The 18,005-nt window shown below is 36.4% G+C and overlaps 1 protein-coding gene across 1 annotated transcript; it reads right to left on the minus strand.

Moving 5' to 3' along the window:
- Nucleotides 1-1,929: 1,929 nt before the first annotated feature.
- On the minus strand, nucleotides 1,930-17,725 carry tnfrsf1b (tumor necrosis factor receptor superfamily, member 1B). Its single transcript, XM_079856741.1, has 9 exons — nucleotides 17,535-17,725; nucleotides 11,851-11,947; nucleotides 11,592-11,717; nucleotides 9,800-9,952; nucleotides 9,306-9,396; nucleotides 8,938-9,218; nucleotides 7,114-7,188; nucleotides 6,915-6,949; nucleotides 1,930-3,490 (listed from the first exon to the last, which is right to left on the minus strand). Exons 1-9 carry the CDS (start codon nucleotides 17,595-17,597, stop codon nucleotides 3,092-3,094), a joined length of 1,320 nt encoding a protein of 439 aa, XP_079712867.1. The 5' UTR covers nucleotides 17,598-17,725; the 3' UTR covers nucleotides 1,930-3,091.
- Nucleotides 17,726-18,005: the final 280 nt, after the last annotated feature.

An 18,005-nucleotide genomic window follows, 5' to 3' on the forward strand; every position in this document is an offset into this window, starting at 1 on the left:
AGTATATGGTCTGGCATTGTCATGTTGGAAAATGCAAGGTCTTGTTGTTCTAGAACTTGTTGTTCTAGAACTTGGATATACCTTTCAGCATTGATGGTGCCTTTCCAGATGTGTAAGCTGCCCATGCCACACGCACTCATGCAACCCCATACCATCAGAGATGCAGGCTTCTGAACTGAGCACTGATAACAACGTGGGTTGTCCTTTTCTTCTTTAGTCTGGACGACATGGCGTCCCAGTTTTCCAAAAAGAACTTCAATTTTGATTCGTCTGACCACAGAACAGTTTTCCACTTTTAAGTCCATTTTTAATGAGCCTTGGCCCAGAGAAAACGCCTGCGCTTCTGGATCCTGTTTAGATATGGCTTCTTTTTAGACCTATAGAGTTTTAGCTGGCAACGGCGAATGGCACGGTGGATTGTGTTCACCGACAATGTTTTCTGGAAGTATTCCTGAGCCCATGTTGTGATTTCCATTACAGTAGCATTCCTGTATGTGATGCAGTGCCGTCTAAGGGCCCGAAGATCACGGGCATCCAGTATGGTTTTCCGGCCTTGACCCTTACGCACAGAGATTGTTCCAGATTCTCTGAATCTTTGGATGATATTATGCACTGTAGATGATAACTTCAAACTCTTTGCAATTTTTCTCGGAGAAACTCCTTTCTGATATTGCTCCACTATTTTTCGCCGCAGCATTGGGGGAATTGGTGATCCTCTGCCCATCTTGACTTCTGAGAGACACAGCCACTCTGAGAGGCTCTTTTTATACCCAATCATGTTGCCAGTTGACCTAATAAGTTGCAAATTGGTCCTCCAGCTGTTCCTTATATGTACATTTAACTTTTCCGGCCTCTTATTGCTACCTGTCCCAACTTTTTTGGAATGTGTAGCTCTCATGAAATCCAAAATGAGCCAATATTTGGCATGACATTTCAAAATGTCTCACTTTCAACATTTGATGTTATCTATATTCTATTGTGAATAAAATATAAGTTTATGAGATTTGTAAATTATTCCATTCCTTTTTTACTCACAATTTGTACAGTGTCCCAACTTTTTCTGATTTGGGGTTGTATATATATATATATATATATATATAATAAAAAAAAACTATAAGTTAATTTAATAACAACAAAATGCCTGTTTATTTTAATAAAAATCATGAGCGTTTACACCCCAATATTCCCCAACTGGTTTTCAATGATGTTACTGTATCCAAAAGGGTGCTTATACATTATAATACTTACATCATCTGTTCCAATTCTGAAAAAATGATGTGATTACTCAATGAGCTACAAATGAAAACCAGATTTCCTGAACCAGTCCCACAACAAACAGACTGCGGCTTACTGAAGACTTTGTTCCACGCGCAGAAAAAGCTAGTAGCTCGCTCTACAGTGCAATATCGATGTGGGAGTAGCAACCATCAAAACAGCATGATCATTATTAAATCAGCTCCTAAAGAGAAACTTCTCTGATTCCTTAAGTCTGTTAACAGCTGTATTGACCCACCGCTGGAGGCTGTCCTCCGGCCTCATAATAAAGAGACTTACTTTCATCTTAAACTGCTTTTTGTGCCGGTGGTCTACCAACAGTGTCTGTATAATGGATGTTCTGGCAAGGAGAACCACAGTTTGGTCTTGACTACACTGTAGTTTCCACAGTTGCCAGTCTATGAGGAAATATATAAATTAAAGCAATAATAAAATATGACCAGGCTTTAGACTTGTGGTAGATTCCTGTGCAAAACTCTCTGGCATAATACCAACGCATTGCTAGGTCACTCAAATGTTTTTTTAGTCTACATTATTGGTGAGAAATCTCAAGTTAGAGGTTTCATCCATGTCTGTAGCACAAACAATGCTGGATGAGTTACACAACTTATACTTGTGTAAGTAATAGTAATAAAATAACAAAGACAAATAATTATGAATAAAATTGGGTTTTATACGTGAATATATATACAAAATGTTACAATGACAATTTATTTACAATTTTAAAAACATAAAAAAATATCTATATACATATCTATCATCTTTGGCAATATACTTGGCAGTGCAATATATACAGTGTGTTGACTCTAATCTAACAAAAGTTTTGGACAGCCTGTGCTGCAACAGAAGGCTTTATTTCTCATTCATCTCATGTAATACCTCCATTCACTGAGTCTTTATATTATAATGGGGGAAAAACAACAGGACATTAAAACACTGTGTAGGTTTGCAACTGGGGAGGTAGAGAAAATAACCACTGGGTGGCGCTAGCTTCATATATCTAAACAAATCTATTTATTCTTCATTAAAAGGATAGTTCACCAAAAAATGAAAATTCTGTCATCATTTACTCAAGTTGCTCTGTTGAACACAAAATAATGTATTTCTGTGAGTATTCAAACAACTGTTGGTTTAAAAAAATACTATGGAAGTCAATGGGGACCGAAACTGTTTGGTTTCCATCATTCTTCAGAATATCTTTTAAACTTCCACAGAACAAAGAAACTTTTAGGACATATTGAGGTTGAGTATCCGACGACACATGGTGAACTATCGCTTTAAGTCTTACTGGGTCAAAGACAATTACTAAATAAGTATGACTATGAACTATGACTTTTTATAACTATGAAACATCACTGATGTAAATCATTCACACTAGAGGTCGGCCAATATATCAACAAGGCCAATATTTGGTATTTTAAATGATCAACATAGCCGACTTCGTCTGTTTGGTGAATTAGTTTTGCAGGATTGAGCTTTGAGTCGGATGCACATTTTTCCAGCCGGGCCAGAAATTGTGAGAGCAAGTTCCTATCATCAAATGATGTGAAATTAAATCAGCCTTCAGTCACCCTGCTCTTTATACATCAGCATCGTATGGTGAAAAACACAAATTAGTGCTAAAGTAATAATGTGAGCTTGTATATCAATCTATATGTTTTACATATCAGTCTTACATAATTTTTTTTTTAAAGATGCAATAAATGTCTTTTTTAAATCCCTGATTAACATTATATTTCAATACATTCGGGCATTTGGCACATATATTTCTCTAAACATATACATTTTTTCAGTTGGCCTGATCGGTAACAAGGGATCAGAAGGTACACGGGCCGCACTCCTGCACTGACTGCAGAGCCTCTTTGCCGTCCTCTTGCTGGCAGGATACACAGACCTCCTCTTGGGAAAGCGGCACCGGAGCTTCAGCGCGGGGTGTCAGTGCAGATGTGTTCATCGGGATGGAACAGGACGCCGTTGCTGGGTTCACCTGGCAGTTGAAGGTGGCCGTGATGCTGAGATTGACTAACGGGCTGGAGACGGACGGCAGCTCCTCCTGACTGGTGCGTTCCAGCCAGTCTCCGCTGATGTGACTCTGGCTGGAGTCCGGCTGACTCTGGCTGTCCGATGAAGACATGGAGGGCTCCTTCTGGCACTTGTCGGCGGTTAATAGATGCTGACAATCAGGTATGTTGCTCTTTGAGGGATCCTGCTCTAACTGAAGAAAACAAGAGATGGGAAAAAATTTAATGAGGATGTGTGGAATACTGCATCCCACAATGCAATGTGCTCGATTAGAAATTCCATTTTCAAAACATTGGCTTCATCCAAATTCACATACTTCCCTTACTATATAGTAGGTGAAAAACAGTATGTGACAAAAGTAGTATGTACAAATTCACAGTACTCATAAAAGAGTAGGAAAAAAGTACCTGGATGACCTACTACTTCTGGTGAGATTGGATACGATGGACACTTTACAATCCCATGAGGCCATGGGAGAGGATTTATAAATGGAAGTGGAGCGACGCTGGTTGGTCACATGATAATGACAACATTGCAAATGTAGTACGTCTAGATTACATTCACACTACTGACATTCATACTATATAGAACGTACTTTTTTAGCAGCTGTGAAGTAATAACTTATTCAAAATAAGTACCTATTCAGGAGAGTATGTAATTTACGCAGCCGTAATTTGATTGGATTTATGAAAAACTGCATAATAATCCTATTTATTTCTAATATATTAAATGTATGACACTGAATTAAATATGCAATGTGGAAATTAGGTCATGTGACGAATTAGTTTAGCGTGCTAAGCATTTCTTGTCGTACAACCCCATTTCCTGAAAAGTTGGGACATTTTGTAAAGTGCAATAAAATAAAGAATCTGTGATTTGTTAATTTTCTTAAACCTTTATTTAACTGGCAAAAGTACAAAGAAAAGATTTCCAATGTTTTCACTGACCAAAAAACACATTTTGATTTGGATGGCTGCAACACACTCCAAAAAAAGTTGAGACGGGGGAAAAATAAAAGTTAAAAGATTAGAGAATATCCAAGTTACACCGTTTAGAAAAAGCCCACAATAAGCAGGTGAACTGGCAATAGGTGAGGGTATCTTTATTGGGTATAAAAGGAGCATCTCAGTCTTTGCTTGTGTGGAAGAAATTGAATATATTCTATATGTTTGCATTTTCTTATATTCAATGATGGTAATTAGATTAATGTAGTGTCCATACATACCCTTATGAATGTATGTATGTGTATGACCTTGTATATGACCTGACAAAGGTCAATCTGTGACTAAGTGTATGACCGAGACAGAGGGTCTCTACTCAAGGGTATAATATGATAGACAAATCTAAATAATGTGTTAGTTATGGCTGAGACATATCTTCATTTAGCCTCGAGAAACAACCTTGGAGGAGGAACAACTATAAAGAAGGAAGGATGCCCCCCACTCATTGTCACTCTGTAGTCACTTTGTATGACTGTATGATTGCGGACCTTTCCTTGCAAGGGAATAAATCATCTTTAAAGACAATTGTTACATGTTTGTCTCTTATTCAGAATTCGAAAATTGTTTGCCACCACAGCTTGCAAAGATAGGTCATGGCTCACCACCAAGTTTCATTAGAGAACATTTCTCAATGCAAAATTGCAAACAATTTGTGTTTCTCACCATCTACCATTCATAATACTGTGAAAAGAATCAGGGAATCCAGAGAAATCTCAGGCTGTGTAGGGCAAGACAAGAAGGCGTCACCATCAAACCCTCAGATGGCACTGCATGAGAAACCATAATGCTACTCTGCTGAATATAGCCACATGGCCTCGGGAGTATTTTGGAAAACCGTCACTTCACACAGTCTGCTGCTGCATCAAGAAATGCCACTTGAATCTTCTGTTATGCCAGGAGAAAGCTATACATCAGTTCTAAGCAGAGATGCCGGCGAGTTCTCTGGGCCCGAGCTCATCTCAGATGATCTAAAAGACAGTGGAAATGTGTGCTGTGGTCCGATGAGTCCATGTTTCAGCTTGTTTTTGGGAAAAACGGATGATGAGTAATGAGTTCTCAGTCCCAAGGAAAAAAGGGACCATCCAGACTTTCATCAGCGCCAGGTGCAAAAGCAAACGGCAGGGGTGACTTGCATGTGTGTGAAGGTATTATTCACATGGGGGCGTATATTCAGATTAAACAGAGATATGTCATGGTATCAAGATCACATCTTTCCTGGGAAGCAAGTCAAAGCCAGGCCTCATTCAGCAAGTGCTACATCCGAGTGGTTTATCGACACTCTACACCATAGTACTGTATGTACGTATGACTCATGTATGACCCATCGTGTAAAGGAGAATCAGACAATGATGACCACTAGGGCTGCACGATACTGAAGAAAAATGTGATATGCGATAACTCGTTAAATAATGCGATATTCGATATGATAATGCTTAAAGTGTGTAAAATAAACTTAAATTATCTTTAAAATTATATGTTTCACATTCTTTTTGTGACAAGAAAACATCCCTACAACTTCTGAAAGTGAACATCAGTGTTTTACTGAAACATAAGAAGTGTTATTTTAACATCAGTGTAAACCTCGGGGTTCAGGGTTTCAGGTTATCCTACATTAGGGTTATTTAACAACAGAAACTGAATAATTAAATGTAAAAATAAAACACTGCTTAGTTTTCACTGCATGAATTAAATATATACTGATTCTTATTAAAGCTACAAAAGTTATCCAGCCAAGAGCAGCGAGTGATTTTCTCCTTGTCTTTTGTTCATGACCCATTATTGCACGTTATATATACATTTGCGATATTTCGATAATTTCGATGTATTGTGCAGCCCTAATGACCACAGTCTGGTAAGCAGCTGTCTTCGATCAAGCCAGAATGGGTAAAAATTCCACTTGAAGTTAGTATCCTCAGTTCCCGAACAATTAAAAAGTGTAATTAAAAGGAAAGATGATGGGACATAGTGGTAAACATGCCTCTGTCCCAACTTATTTGGATTGTGTTGCAGCCATCCAAATCCAAATATGTTTATCTTTACAAAATACAATTAAGATGATCAGTGAAAACATTGGAAATCTTTTCTTTGTGCTTTTGTCAGGTAAATAAAGGTTTGTACACTTGTTATTGCGGTGCATTGTGGGATTGAATGAGTGCATTTAATAACATCCAATATGGTTTCGGACACCACTACAAATGGCTATCCCCTTCAATAGTGCCCTATTTAAGGGAATAAGGCCGATTTCAGACACAGCCTTATTATATCTCTACTTGCCAGAAATAGTAAGAGTAGTATGCTAGTATGCTTATCCTTTATATGTAACAAAACAAGATATATAGACTTACTATATCTTTATATGGCAGAAATAGTATTAGTACAATAGTATTATGATGGTATGCTATTCAGAATTTAGGCTTGTTGATTGGAGAACCTAAATTTTACATTAACATAGTGCTGGTAGTTTACCTTTTTTACTAGTGGTTTACTTTGTTTGATAGTAAAGCTACACCAAAATAATTGCTTTAAACATACTATTTTCTTTTTAAAAAATAGTTTAAAAAAATAGTATGTAGTACATAGTACATACTGTGCAGTATGCACTTTAAAAAAAAGTACCTTTTTGACCCCTGTGATTGGAACCTTGTGTACATCTGCAGGAGAGAAGTTAGAGAAAGACGTCACCGAAAGCATAAAAAAAGTGATCATGATTAAAAAAAAATTTAAAGTACCGAATCTAAAGAGCAGATAACATTTAACTGATCTACCAAAATTACTTCTTTGATCTCTTTATAATTGAAATGAAAACCCACACTACCTTTTCTCTTTCGTAACATGCAAGTAATCCCCATCACTGCCAGCGTCAGCAAAACCAGAACACCACAAACAATGACTGAAGAGAAGACAGACCACAGATGAAACAATGAAAAGGTTACAAGTGACAGAAAGGAAGGAAATGCATGACATTGTCAAAAATTTCAAACATTGTCAAAGCAAGGCATCAAAAAGTGACTTTTCCAGTTCTTTCCCTCATACTTAAGTCTTGTACGTTTGTTTTTTTGTCTGATTTAAAAAAAAAAGCTTCAATCAAAGCTTGTAATGTTATGATTCACCTGTAGCTGATTGTTTTGGGGTGGCTGATTATAATTTAACTTTTTTAACTTTAGTTAGTGTGTAATGTTGCTGTTTGAGCATAAACAACATCTGCAAAGTTACAACGCTCAAAGTTCAAAGCAAAGGGAGAGATTTGCTTTTAAAGAAATAGCTTTTTAAGGACTACAACAAACGGCTGGTAGAGACTACACCACATTCCTCCCGGGTTAGTAACATCACCAACCCTAGAATTTACATAAACCCCGCCCCCTGACCACGATTTATAGATTATCATGACAGAATATGCTAATCAATGACTAGAAGATAGCTACACATAAGCTACATAAATTCATCAACTAACCATTCAGAAATGCCCTGTTGCTTCTACATGTCACTTCTTCTTGAGTCTCTCCATCATTGTCTGACTTCGGTTTGAACATAAAAGGCTAAAAGTTTTTGAAATTTTCAGTGCATGTGTGTGTGAGGTAAAAGAACACAGCTCTTGAAGCTCCGCCTTCTGTGCTGGGAGTAGCGGCTCATTTGCATTTAAAGGGACAGACACAAAAACGGTGCGTTTTTGCTCACCCTCAAAAAGTGAACAAACAAACTTTAACATGCTATATACAAATATCTGTGGGGTGTTTTGAGCTAAAACATACACACTCTGGGGACATCAGAGACTTATTTTACATCTTGTGAAAAGGGCATTATACCACCCCTTTAACAAAAACTCATAAATCCTATAGAAATACTAAGAAGTTAAAATAAAAATAAGTTGTTGGGACTATTGCACTCTATTAAGTTGCGTTCTGGAATACTTGATTCTGATTGGTCGATCATAGCATTCTGCAGTAAAATATTTGTGCTTAAAGGGATACTTCACAGATTAGCATTAAGCTTTGTATCAGTAGAAACCCGGTAGTATTTTCGAGTGACCGTGCTTCCCTCCCTCATGTCCCCCTGAGACGAGAGATTTCTGTATTGTGTGTCTGGAGAAAAACCTCAGATGATGCAAAAATCATCATTTAGCTTCATCATCAGAGGCTTTTTTGTCCAGAGGCGAGAGACTCCAGCCAGTAGGAGGAGCTCGTCCCGCATGTCTTCAACCCGCCCATAGGGGGATCTCACGATAAAACGCCGTCTTTTCAGTTTCGAGTCACTAGTAGCCTAGTTATATAATTTCTCCCGACACTGCCCACTGTAACTGGTAGGCGTGGCTTGGGCGTGTCCTCGTAGGGCAGCGAAGCAAGTGCATTCTGGGAGTTGTTGTCTTTCATCCACATGAGCCAAAAATACATTTTCTGGCTTTTCTCAGTCTAGAAGGCACCAACTTCTAAAATAATTTCACATTTCTACTACATAAATGACCCAATTTAAATACACATTCATCTTTCCAGCAGTGAAAAATCCCTTTAATGACTGCAAAATTGTTTAAATGACCTTTGTACCAGGCAACCGATTTCCTGCATAGTATTCTGATACAATGTAACAACATAGTACTTTTATAAGGTTTGTAAACTAAATTCGAATGAAATGGCCTCATATTTACCAGTGCAGTAGATCATAATCGAAGTATCTGGTTTAGGGCCTATTGTGGTTTGATTCTCTGGTGTGCTTGGCGTCATGCTGCTCGATGGAAGCAGAGATGGTGTGGTGGTCGTGTTCATTTGCGGAAATTTCTCATTTGGACTTTGGCTTATTCCTGTTGGGTGAGGATGCATTGATGAAATCTGAAGAGAAACCTCTGTTGTTGTTGTTGATGTGGGTTGTGTCATATCACACTGTGTGTCAGCATTAGAGCTGCCAGGACTTAAAACTGAACCATAGCATCTAACCGAGAAAAAAAAAAGACAAATAAGCCGTATGCATTGGTGTATATTTGTAAGTAATGATTCTTTCTTTCCATTCACATCTTACAGTGTGTGTGGTTGGCAGAACTCAGCATTACTGCGGTTTGAAAACATTCCAGTCGGACACACTTCACACTTGACATCAGCTTTAGGTGATCCTGCATTCACAAACACAAGGATGATGCCACATATAACTGGTCTACTGAAATAAATATTCACATACATTATCAAATGACTTTATGGCAAATTAATGCATTTCCCATTGAAACAAACAGCTTTTTATAAAGCAAGTAACCAGCAATCATTTGCTACATGTTGTTTTAGTGATTATAGATATTAAGGGGAGAAGCATTTGTAATCTGGAGAGCATTTTATTTGACAAAAGTTGAATAAGTCATCAATATTTTTTAAATTTTCCCAAAAGAGACTGTAAATGTTAGATGTGAATGTGTGCTAAAAATTAATTTCATCAACAGACATAAATGCTACAAGTCTCCAATTCTGGCTTCCCAGGCTCTTATAGTGTTTATGTACAGTAGCTAGATTATGTTTGCCTCTTACCTTTTTCGATGATGCGTTGACCAGGTTTGCAAATTTTATATTTTTTACACTGATCACATACAGAAACAGTGTCCACACAGGTCCATCCAGGCTTGCAAATGCAAACAGCTTGGGCATCAGCAGAGCAATTCTTATGATAAGCCAGTCCTTTCTCTAACAAGAAGAATTGAACAGCAACAATTCAATAAGAAATTCAGTTGGGGAAAAAAATGAAATAAATATTTTTATTAGGGCTGTCAAACGATTAATCGCGATTAATCGCATCCAAAATCAAAGTTTGTGTTTACATAATATATGTGTGTGTATGGAGTATAATTATTTTCTATATATAAATACACACACATGCATATATATTTAAAAAAAGTGTTATTTATATATAAAATATTTATATATAATATAAATTATATATATAATATAAATATATATACACAGTATATACATGCAAATATTTCTTAAATATATACATGCATGTGTGTGTATTTATATATAGAAAATAATTATACACCGTACACACACATATATTATGTAAAAATAATACATATTTACATTTTCCTCTTTTTTTACAGTCTATGGTCCTGACTGACACACACAGAAAGACTCGCGCTGATATCGTGCGTGCGCACAAGACAGCCCAGAATAGTTATTTTTCGCGCGAACGAACAATAACACACACAATTATGCCAAAATGTCTTTTTGTCGAGTATCTTCATAACATAAGAGCAGTCTAATGATGAACGTGAAGAGTTGTGACTCGTGAGAGAATGAGGCGCGTGAGATCCGTGTTGTTTACATTAATTATGTATCATTGCACAATTTATCATGACTATTTGCATTGATAGGGCTGTTATTAAATTGAGCTTTAAGTAATAAATGAAAAGCAAAGTTACATTAACCCCCCCACCCCCCAATTTATTTATTTATTTAGCTGATCAGAGAAAAAATCCGTCTCAAAAACCGTAATATGATCCGAACCGTGAGTTTAGTGATTCGTTGCACCACTAGCCTGTGCCCTCTAAAGTTTTATGACTGAACTATATATATTTAACTATATTAGTTAAAATGAACTAACAATGAACATTTATTAATCTTAGTTAATGTTAATTTCAACATTTCCTAACACATTATTTAAATCAAAAGTTGCATCTATTAATATTTTTAATGGACCTGAGCTAACATCAACTAACAATGAACAGATATATTTTTATAAACTAAAGTTAATAAAGATGAATAAATGCTGTTAATGTATTGCAAATTGTTAGTAAATGCAAAGTGCAAATGCTCACTTGAGCAATTTTGTGTAAATCAGAATGTAGTTTGTTTAATCTGTACATTTTATATTTTAATTTGTAATTTTCTAATATTTAAAGGAATAGTTCATCAAAAAATGCAAATTCTCTTATCATTTACACAAATCATACGGTAGTTTTGTGTGAAGAACAGTCAGAAATTCACTGATAACCTTCACCTCTGTATGCTCATATTAGGATTACACAGATTATCCTTGAAACAGTCATATGGACTACTTTATGGTGGTTTGTGTCATTTTTGTTGCTTGACAGCCTCTGGTCACTATTCACTTTCATTGTACAGAAAATTGAAGTGTGAAAATTGTGCTAATATCTCCATTTGTAGTTTATTAAAGAAAGAAAATCTTCAATGGTTTGAAAGGACAAGAGGAAGAGTAAATGATGACGGAATAATTTTTATGATGAACTATCCCTCAAAAACATTAAAACAACTAAAAACAAGCCTTTTTGATTCTGGGGTGATTTTATTAAAATAGTTGACTCACCATCTTTACAACGTTGACAGGAGAAACAATTGCGAAAATGGTTAAATTGATCCGAGTACTGTCCAGCTTGACAGGGCGCACAGATGGTGTCTGAATCCGTAGTGCACTGCTTATCCAGACGTGTTCCTTCAATAAATATAAATATGTCAGAACCTGCAGTCGTTTCTAAACAAACTAATAAAGTTATGAATACAAATGGTCACACTCGGTCCTATCGTGGTAAAAACAGAAACATCTGTAATCTTGTTTTACAACCTACCTGGTCTGCATTTACTGCAGCATATTTTCAGTTGTTTTACGTAATATTCAGTGGTTGTGTTATCACATTCTCCATTTGAGCTATATGGAAGTGGTGCCTATGAACACAAAGGGACAAAAGCCAAAAATATCAGACAGTGACATTTTCCTTGAATTATCAGGAACTGATACTTGGACATGTCATGTGGCTTGTGAGCAAAACAGTGTGCATAATTTCCTCCTATAAGTGTTTTCTCAAGGATGCCAACGCTGCAATACTATTAGGGTATTTAGTGTGGGACTGATACAACTATTATACAAGGTTCACTGACATGACAAAAAACAGAGTAACTAGTCTCAAATCTGCACTCGTCAGCTACAAAGCTAGTCAAAAACTGCAACAAAGAGTCTCAGTAACGAGTGACAGACTAATATTTAAGCCAGGCCAATTAACAAGCTCATATTTATTAAGTCTACCAACATTGACAAATCCATTGCATATGAGAAACAGTTTTATTTCAGCAAAAATATTACTGTGTTCGTTTAATTTCTGAAATTGTGCCGTATAGGAATCACTATCAATTATCAAACACTGAAAAACTCACATGGTCAACCACTAATTTAGCACACACAAACCCTACTATCTAGATGTTTTGACAGATGTGGGTTCTTCAGTGTGGTTGCTGATATGTAATTATAGATCATATAAATACAATACAATATATTGAAAGGAAAAGGAATATACATATCCATACATTTTACATATCCATACATATATATACACACACATACATACATATACAGTACAGGTCAAAAGTTTGGAAACATTACGATTTTTTTATATTTTTGGCTGCGTTTATTTGATCAAAAATACAGAAAAAAAAACAGTAATATTGTGAAATATTATTACAACTTAAAATAATAGTTTTCTATTTGAATATACTTTAAAAAATAATTTATTCCTGTGATGCAAAGCTGAATTTTCAGCATCATTACTCCAGTCTATCACATGATCCTTTAGAAATCATTCTAATATTCTGATTTATTATGAGTGTTGGAAACAGTTCTGCTGCCTAATATATTTGATGAATAAAAGGTTAAAAAGAACTGCATTTATTCAAAATAAAAAAATATTTTCTAATAATATAAATCTTCTTTATTATCACTTTTTATCAATTTAACACATCCTTGCTGAATAAAAGTATTGATTTATTTCAAAAAAAGAAAGAAAAAAAATTACTGACCCCAAATTACTGACCAGTAGTGTATTTTGTTGTTACAAAAGATTTCTATTTTTAAAACATTTGCTTCTTTTTTTATTTTTTTTTTTATTTTTATTATTCATTAAAGTATCCTAAAAAAGTATCACAGGTTATGAAAAATATTAAGCAGCAGAACTGTTTCCAACTCTGATAATGAATCATCATATTAGAGTGATTTCTAAAGGATCATTTGATAGACTGGAGTAATGATCCTGAAAATTCAGCTTTGCATCACCGAAATAAATGATAATTTAAAGTATAATAAATTGAAAACCAATTATTTTAAATTGTAATAATATATCACAATATTACATTTTTTTCTGTATTTTTGATCAAATAAATGCAGGCTTGATGAGCAGAAGAAACTTCTTTCAAAAACATTAAAAATAGTAATGTTTCCAAAATTTTGACCTGTACTGTACATACATATACATACATATATACATACACACACATATACATACACACACACACACAAACACACTAATCAGTGAAGAGGTGAACCACACGCACAGTGGAAACTGATATGAATGGCCAAATTGAGTCAAAGGCAATGGAGAGTGGCAAAGATCAAAGCTTGTTGTTTTTCTGTCCTATAATAATCTTATGACCAATAGATTGATATCCTGAGCTTTGCATGCATGCAGAATCTCCAGCAGTTTTCTGTGTGAGTGCAGAAGGTGTCCAACGCACAACTCCAAATGATAAACACTGACATGGATGGAAGGTGGAGCAAAGGAGGACAAAAGCAGAAGTGATATCAGAGGGAAATTACTATTAACAAGCTAAATAACAATATACAAATTAGCGAGGGAAAAACAATGACCGGGAAACTCAGACCGGGAAACCTGACAAACTGTTTAGAGGAAAAGCAAGGGACTTTTGCAAATCATCGGGAACTTTTTGACTGCTTAAATAGTCATGCTTGAATTTGTTTATGCGTTTTCAAAACCAGCCACACATAAAATATACCAAGAGGTGATTTATAATATCTAACGATATGTAGAATCTTGCTAGATTGTTTGATATCCACATGAATGACTATAACAGAGCATATTATCAAGATCACATCTAAGTCCCGAAAAATGTATTATTTTATGCCTAAAGAAAGTTATGCACCAGTCAAAAGTAAATATGTTTGCATTGAGCTTCTATAGCAGGGGTTTCCAATCCTGCACTGCACTCAGAGTTCAGGTGTGTTGGACTTTAAGTGGCTTTAAGCTCCAATTAAACACACCTGAACCAGCTAATCAAGTGCCGCCTCCCAATTCACATACTACCCGTCCTAAATAGTATTAGAAATCAGAATTAATGTGTCCTAAATCGTAGTATGTTGAAATAAGTATTCCAAAGATGGTCTACTTTTTCCGGTTAGAATCCGAAGTGCAGATCCGTGCACACTCGACGGCTAATATTGCCCACAACCCATTGCGTGTTGGACGAGGATTCGATTAGAACTACAAACACGAGTAAAATGTGTTGGGGGAAAAAACTACAAACATGGCAGATGTGCAAGACGGTTAAGTAGAGAGGTTTAGATAAAGGGGTTTGAGTGATTAATTATCAGTATCCAATCTGAAAAAAAGATATTTATTCAATGTTATCCACATTATATTTCATCTGCAACTGCATTGTGAACTTTTATAAAGATCCGTTTGGTCATTCACTTTTAAATGCATCATAATGCAAATTATAAACACATGAGGAAAGTCTCTGCATGAAAAACCTATGACTAGAAGATCAACGTGCAGCTACATTTCTATAAGATACGGAAGGGAATTCAATTAAATTGAATGTGGAGGATTTTAACGGTGACAAGATTATTGACAAGATGCGACAGAGCTGTCCGTTAAAGTCGCAATTATGACAAAGTAGTATGTCCAAAGCTGTATACACACTCAAAAGTGTGCACTTTTTCTTCACAAAAAACAGGACATACTTTTAGGGCATAGTATAAGAATGCGAATTGGGATGCAGCAAAGATCTTTCTAGGCATACTAGAAACTTCCAGGTAGGTGTGTTGAGGAAAGTTGGAGCTAAACTTTGCAGGACAGTGGCCCAAGAGGAGCAGGAACCAGGAACAAGTTAAATATGAAATCATTACACAACATATTTCACATTCCAAGGTCCAGGTATTCCCAGTGTGAACAATCAAACAGTTAAAGATAGATTTAGCATAATCCCTCATAGATCTGAAAATACAACCCTGAGCACATTTGTACAGCATTTATCGGCACTGTTACTGATCCGTGCTCCTAAAAAGGAAGTTGCTGGAGGATTGTACTTTCTGCCTCAGACCAAAATGCACAGAATGATCTAAGAGTTGTCGCAATTGAGCATCACTCAATTCATGTGGCGGGTTCATAAATGACTCATTTATAACTGGAAAATAAAAAAAAAGAGCTGGCCCAAGAAACTATCTGAGATGAAAAGACTATTAACGTCAACTTCCAAATTAAAAATCAAGCTTTTCAGCAGGAAATGCACATCCTGAGATAATCATGCAGATTAGACGATACGAAAAACTACTGCATCATCTCTAAAACCACTGACGTCCTCTCAGATAAAATGACAAACACTCAAGATGTAGAGAGGAAATTGCTGAGGTGTGTTACTGGGAAACGACCCACATATACAGGCCAGCATACATCCTCCATGCAACAGTGAGCTTTACTGAAGTCAGCCAAAGAAGTAGAAGCCTATCTCTTGATAGGTGATAACAGTGGCAACACATTTAGCCTACACATCGCATGAAAAATGCATGCACGTATTTCTTGTTAAAAAGACTAAAACATTGTCTGTAACCAACCAACATCATTCAGTAATCTTTAAAATGCATGAATCATATCTGCTTATTATTTAAGCATGCTCTTTGTTCAGAGCTCCAGCACATTTCTCAGTCAAAGCAGTTTATTCTCCCATGACCTACTGATCGAGAACAGCAAGTGGAACCTGCAAAGTAACTTTTTTGAAAGATTTGGTTGAGAGGTGAAATTAAGGTTGGTTAACAAGACTTCATTAGCATGCTCACTTGACTGTCTTGTTGCATGGTAAAGTACGCGGTTGTGTTCTAGTTAAACTGTGACATACGTGAACTCCCCACCCTCTCAATCTACACCACAAGAGCTAGAACTAGGTAAGCATCTTATCGTCTATAGATACCAAAAATACTGCACACTCGGTTTTGAGATACTTGATAGATAAAACTGCTATCTATGTAGACCAGTACACTTTTATTGTTTTTATTTTCTCATTTATCATGTTCAAAAATACTGTCTAGATGGGTAGCTTTAGGCCTATAGGTTTTGCCTATGCCCATGATGACTAAACATGTTTTAAAATACCTATGATTCTCAAGTTCACTAGTTTTCCCCATGTTATGCCCCCAAAATAAAAATAGTTGTAAGATACTTATGATGCTCAGCACAGTTTTTTAGGCAAAGTCACCCAAAAGTGCTGTCTATGTAGGCAGTAATTTATGTTTTACTGTGCTCAAATAAGTGCTGTATATGTAGGCAGTAATTTATGTTTTACTGTGCTCAAATATGACGTCTAGGTAGGCAGGTCACTGGGTTTTTCCCCATATGCATCATTCCAAAAAATACCGTCTATCTTAGCAGATTGCTGAGTTTTGCATATGCCCATGCTGACCAAAAATCCAGACTATAGAGTGGTGCTTATACCCAAGATGTCAAAAATTCTGTCTAAATAGGCAGCAAACTATGTTTTAAGATACATATGATGCTAAAAAATGGCATTTAGGCAGGCAGTTCACTAGTTTTGCCCATGTTATGTGTGTAGGCACACTTGCTGTGAGATACAAGACACCCAAAAATGCTGTCTATGTAGGCAGTACATCATGCTGTGTATGATGCCAAAATTTGCTATCTGGGGTTAGGCACTAGGCAGGTGACATAGGTCACTAGTTTTTCTTTCTCATGTCCATCTTTCTCACACACTCACGCGCGCGCGCTAGAGTGGTGGCCAAGATTCCCAAAATATTGTCTAAGTAGGCAGCACACTACATTTCAGATGCCTATAATGCCTAAATAAGAAGTCACAGCATGTAGCTCATTAGGTCACTAGGACACCCACAATGTTTACGTAGGAGCCTAGGTAGGCAGCCTAGGTAGACAGCTACTGTATGTTGCCTCTGCACGTGATACCCCAAACAGTACGCAGCTCACAATATGAGACGTACCCAAAACACGCAACCTAGGCTGGAAGTTCCAACAGCAAAATTACAAAACATAACTGAAAATAAATATCCTTCATTTACTAAACACATTTAGCCTAGAATCCGAGAATAACTTTTGTTTTTCGTTTAGTGTTTTTCAGAAGTAGCTTTTCATGTCTATCAAAACACACTTGTGAAAGTCATTAGTATAAGAATGAATCATTACATTGTGTCTGTCAGCAACACACATATAAACCTGCTCGTTACCTTCCCCTCGGCCACGCGCCACACCGCCGTCATAAATAATAACCGAGAGATGAGAATCAACATTATCCTTCAGCGACCCGCGCGACTGAATGCGAACTGACCATCACGCGCTGAGCGTCCCGGAAATGTTGCACGACAATCCCCCTGCTTGCATGAAACCAGGAAGCGATGGTGTATGTGTGTGTGTGTGTGTGTGACACACAAGACCTCTGAGTCTGAAGTCCCCGCATGAGTTCCTCATGAACTCAAAAACCTATTTAAACCTGTAAATAAATGAGGAGTTCGAAAATTAAAATTAAAAAATACTACGTAAATGAAGAAGAAATAAACAATATACTTTTCAGAGCTATGTTTAGGTCACCAAGCTGATTTGTGTACATTTTGAGACATTTTTCAGTTCAATCACTCAAATGTTATATCTTAAATTAGAAAGCTTCATAATTATACATTTATGTTGTGTACAAATCCATC

The sequence above is a fragment of the Squalius cephalus genome (genome assembly GCF_949319135.1).
Source record: "Squalius cephalus genome assembly, chromosome: 22".
Classification (NCBI taxonomy): Eukaryota; Metazoa; Chordata; class Actinopteri; order Cypriniformes; family Leuciscidae; genus Squalius; species Squalius cephalus.

Excerpts from the sequence above, each read along its gene's own strand:
- tnfrsf1b (XM_079856741.1), bottom strand. The coding sequence starts at position 17,597 with ATGTTGATTCTCATCTCTCGGTTATTATTTATGACGGCGGTGTGGCGC. Across the intron at positions 11,948-17,534 it reads GGCGCGTGGCCGAGGGGAAG|GCACCACTTCCATATAGCTC; the intron begins GTAACGAGCAGG and ends TTGTGTTCATAG. Across the intron at positions 3,491-6,914 it reads CAATCACAGGGGTCAAAAAG|TTAGAGCAGGATCCCTCAAA; the intron begins GTACTTTTTTTT and ends TGTTTTCTTCAG.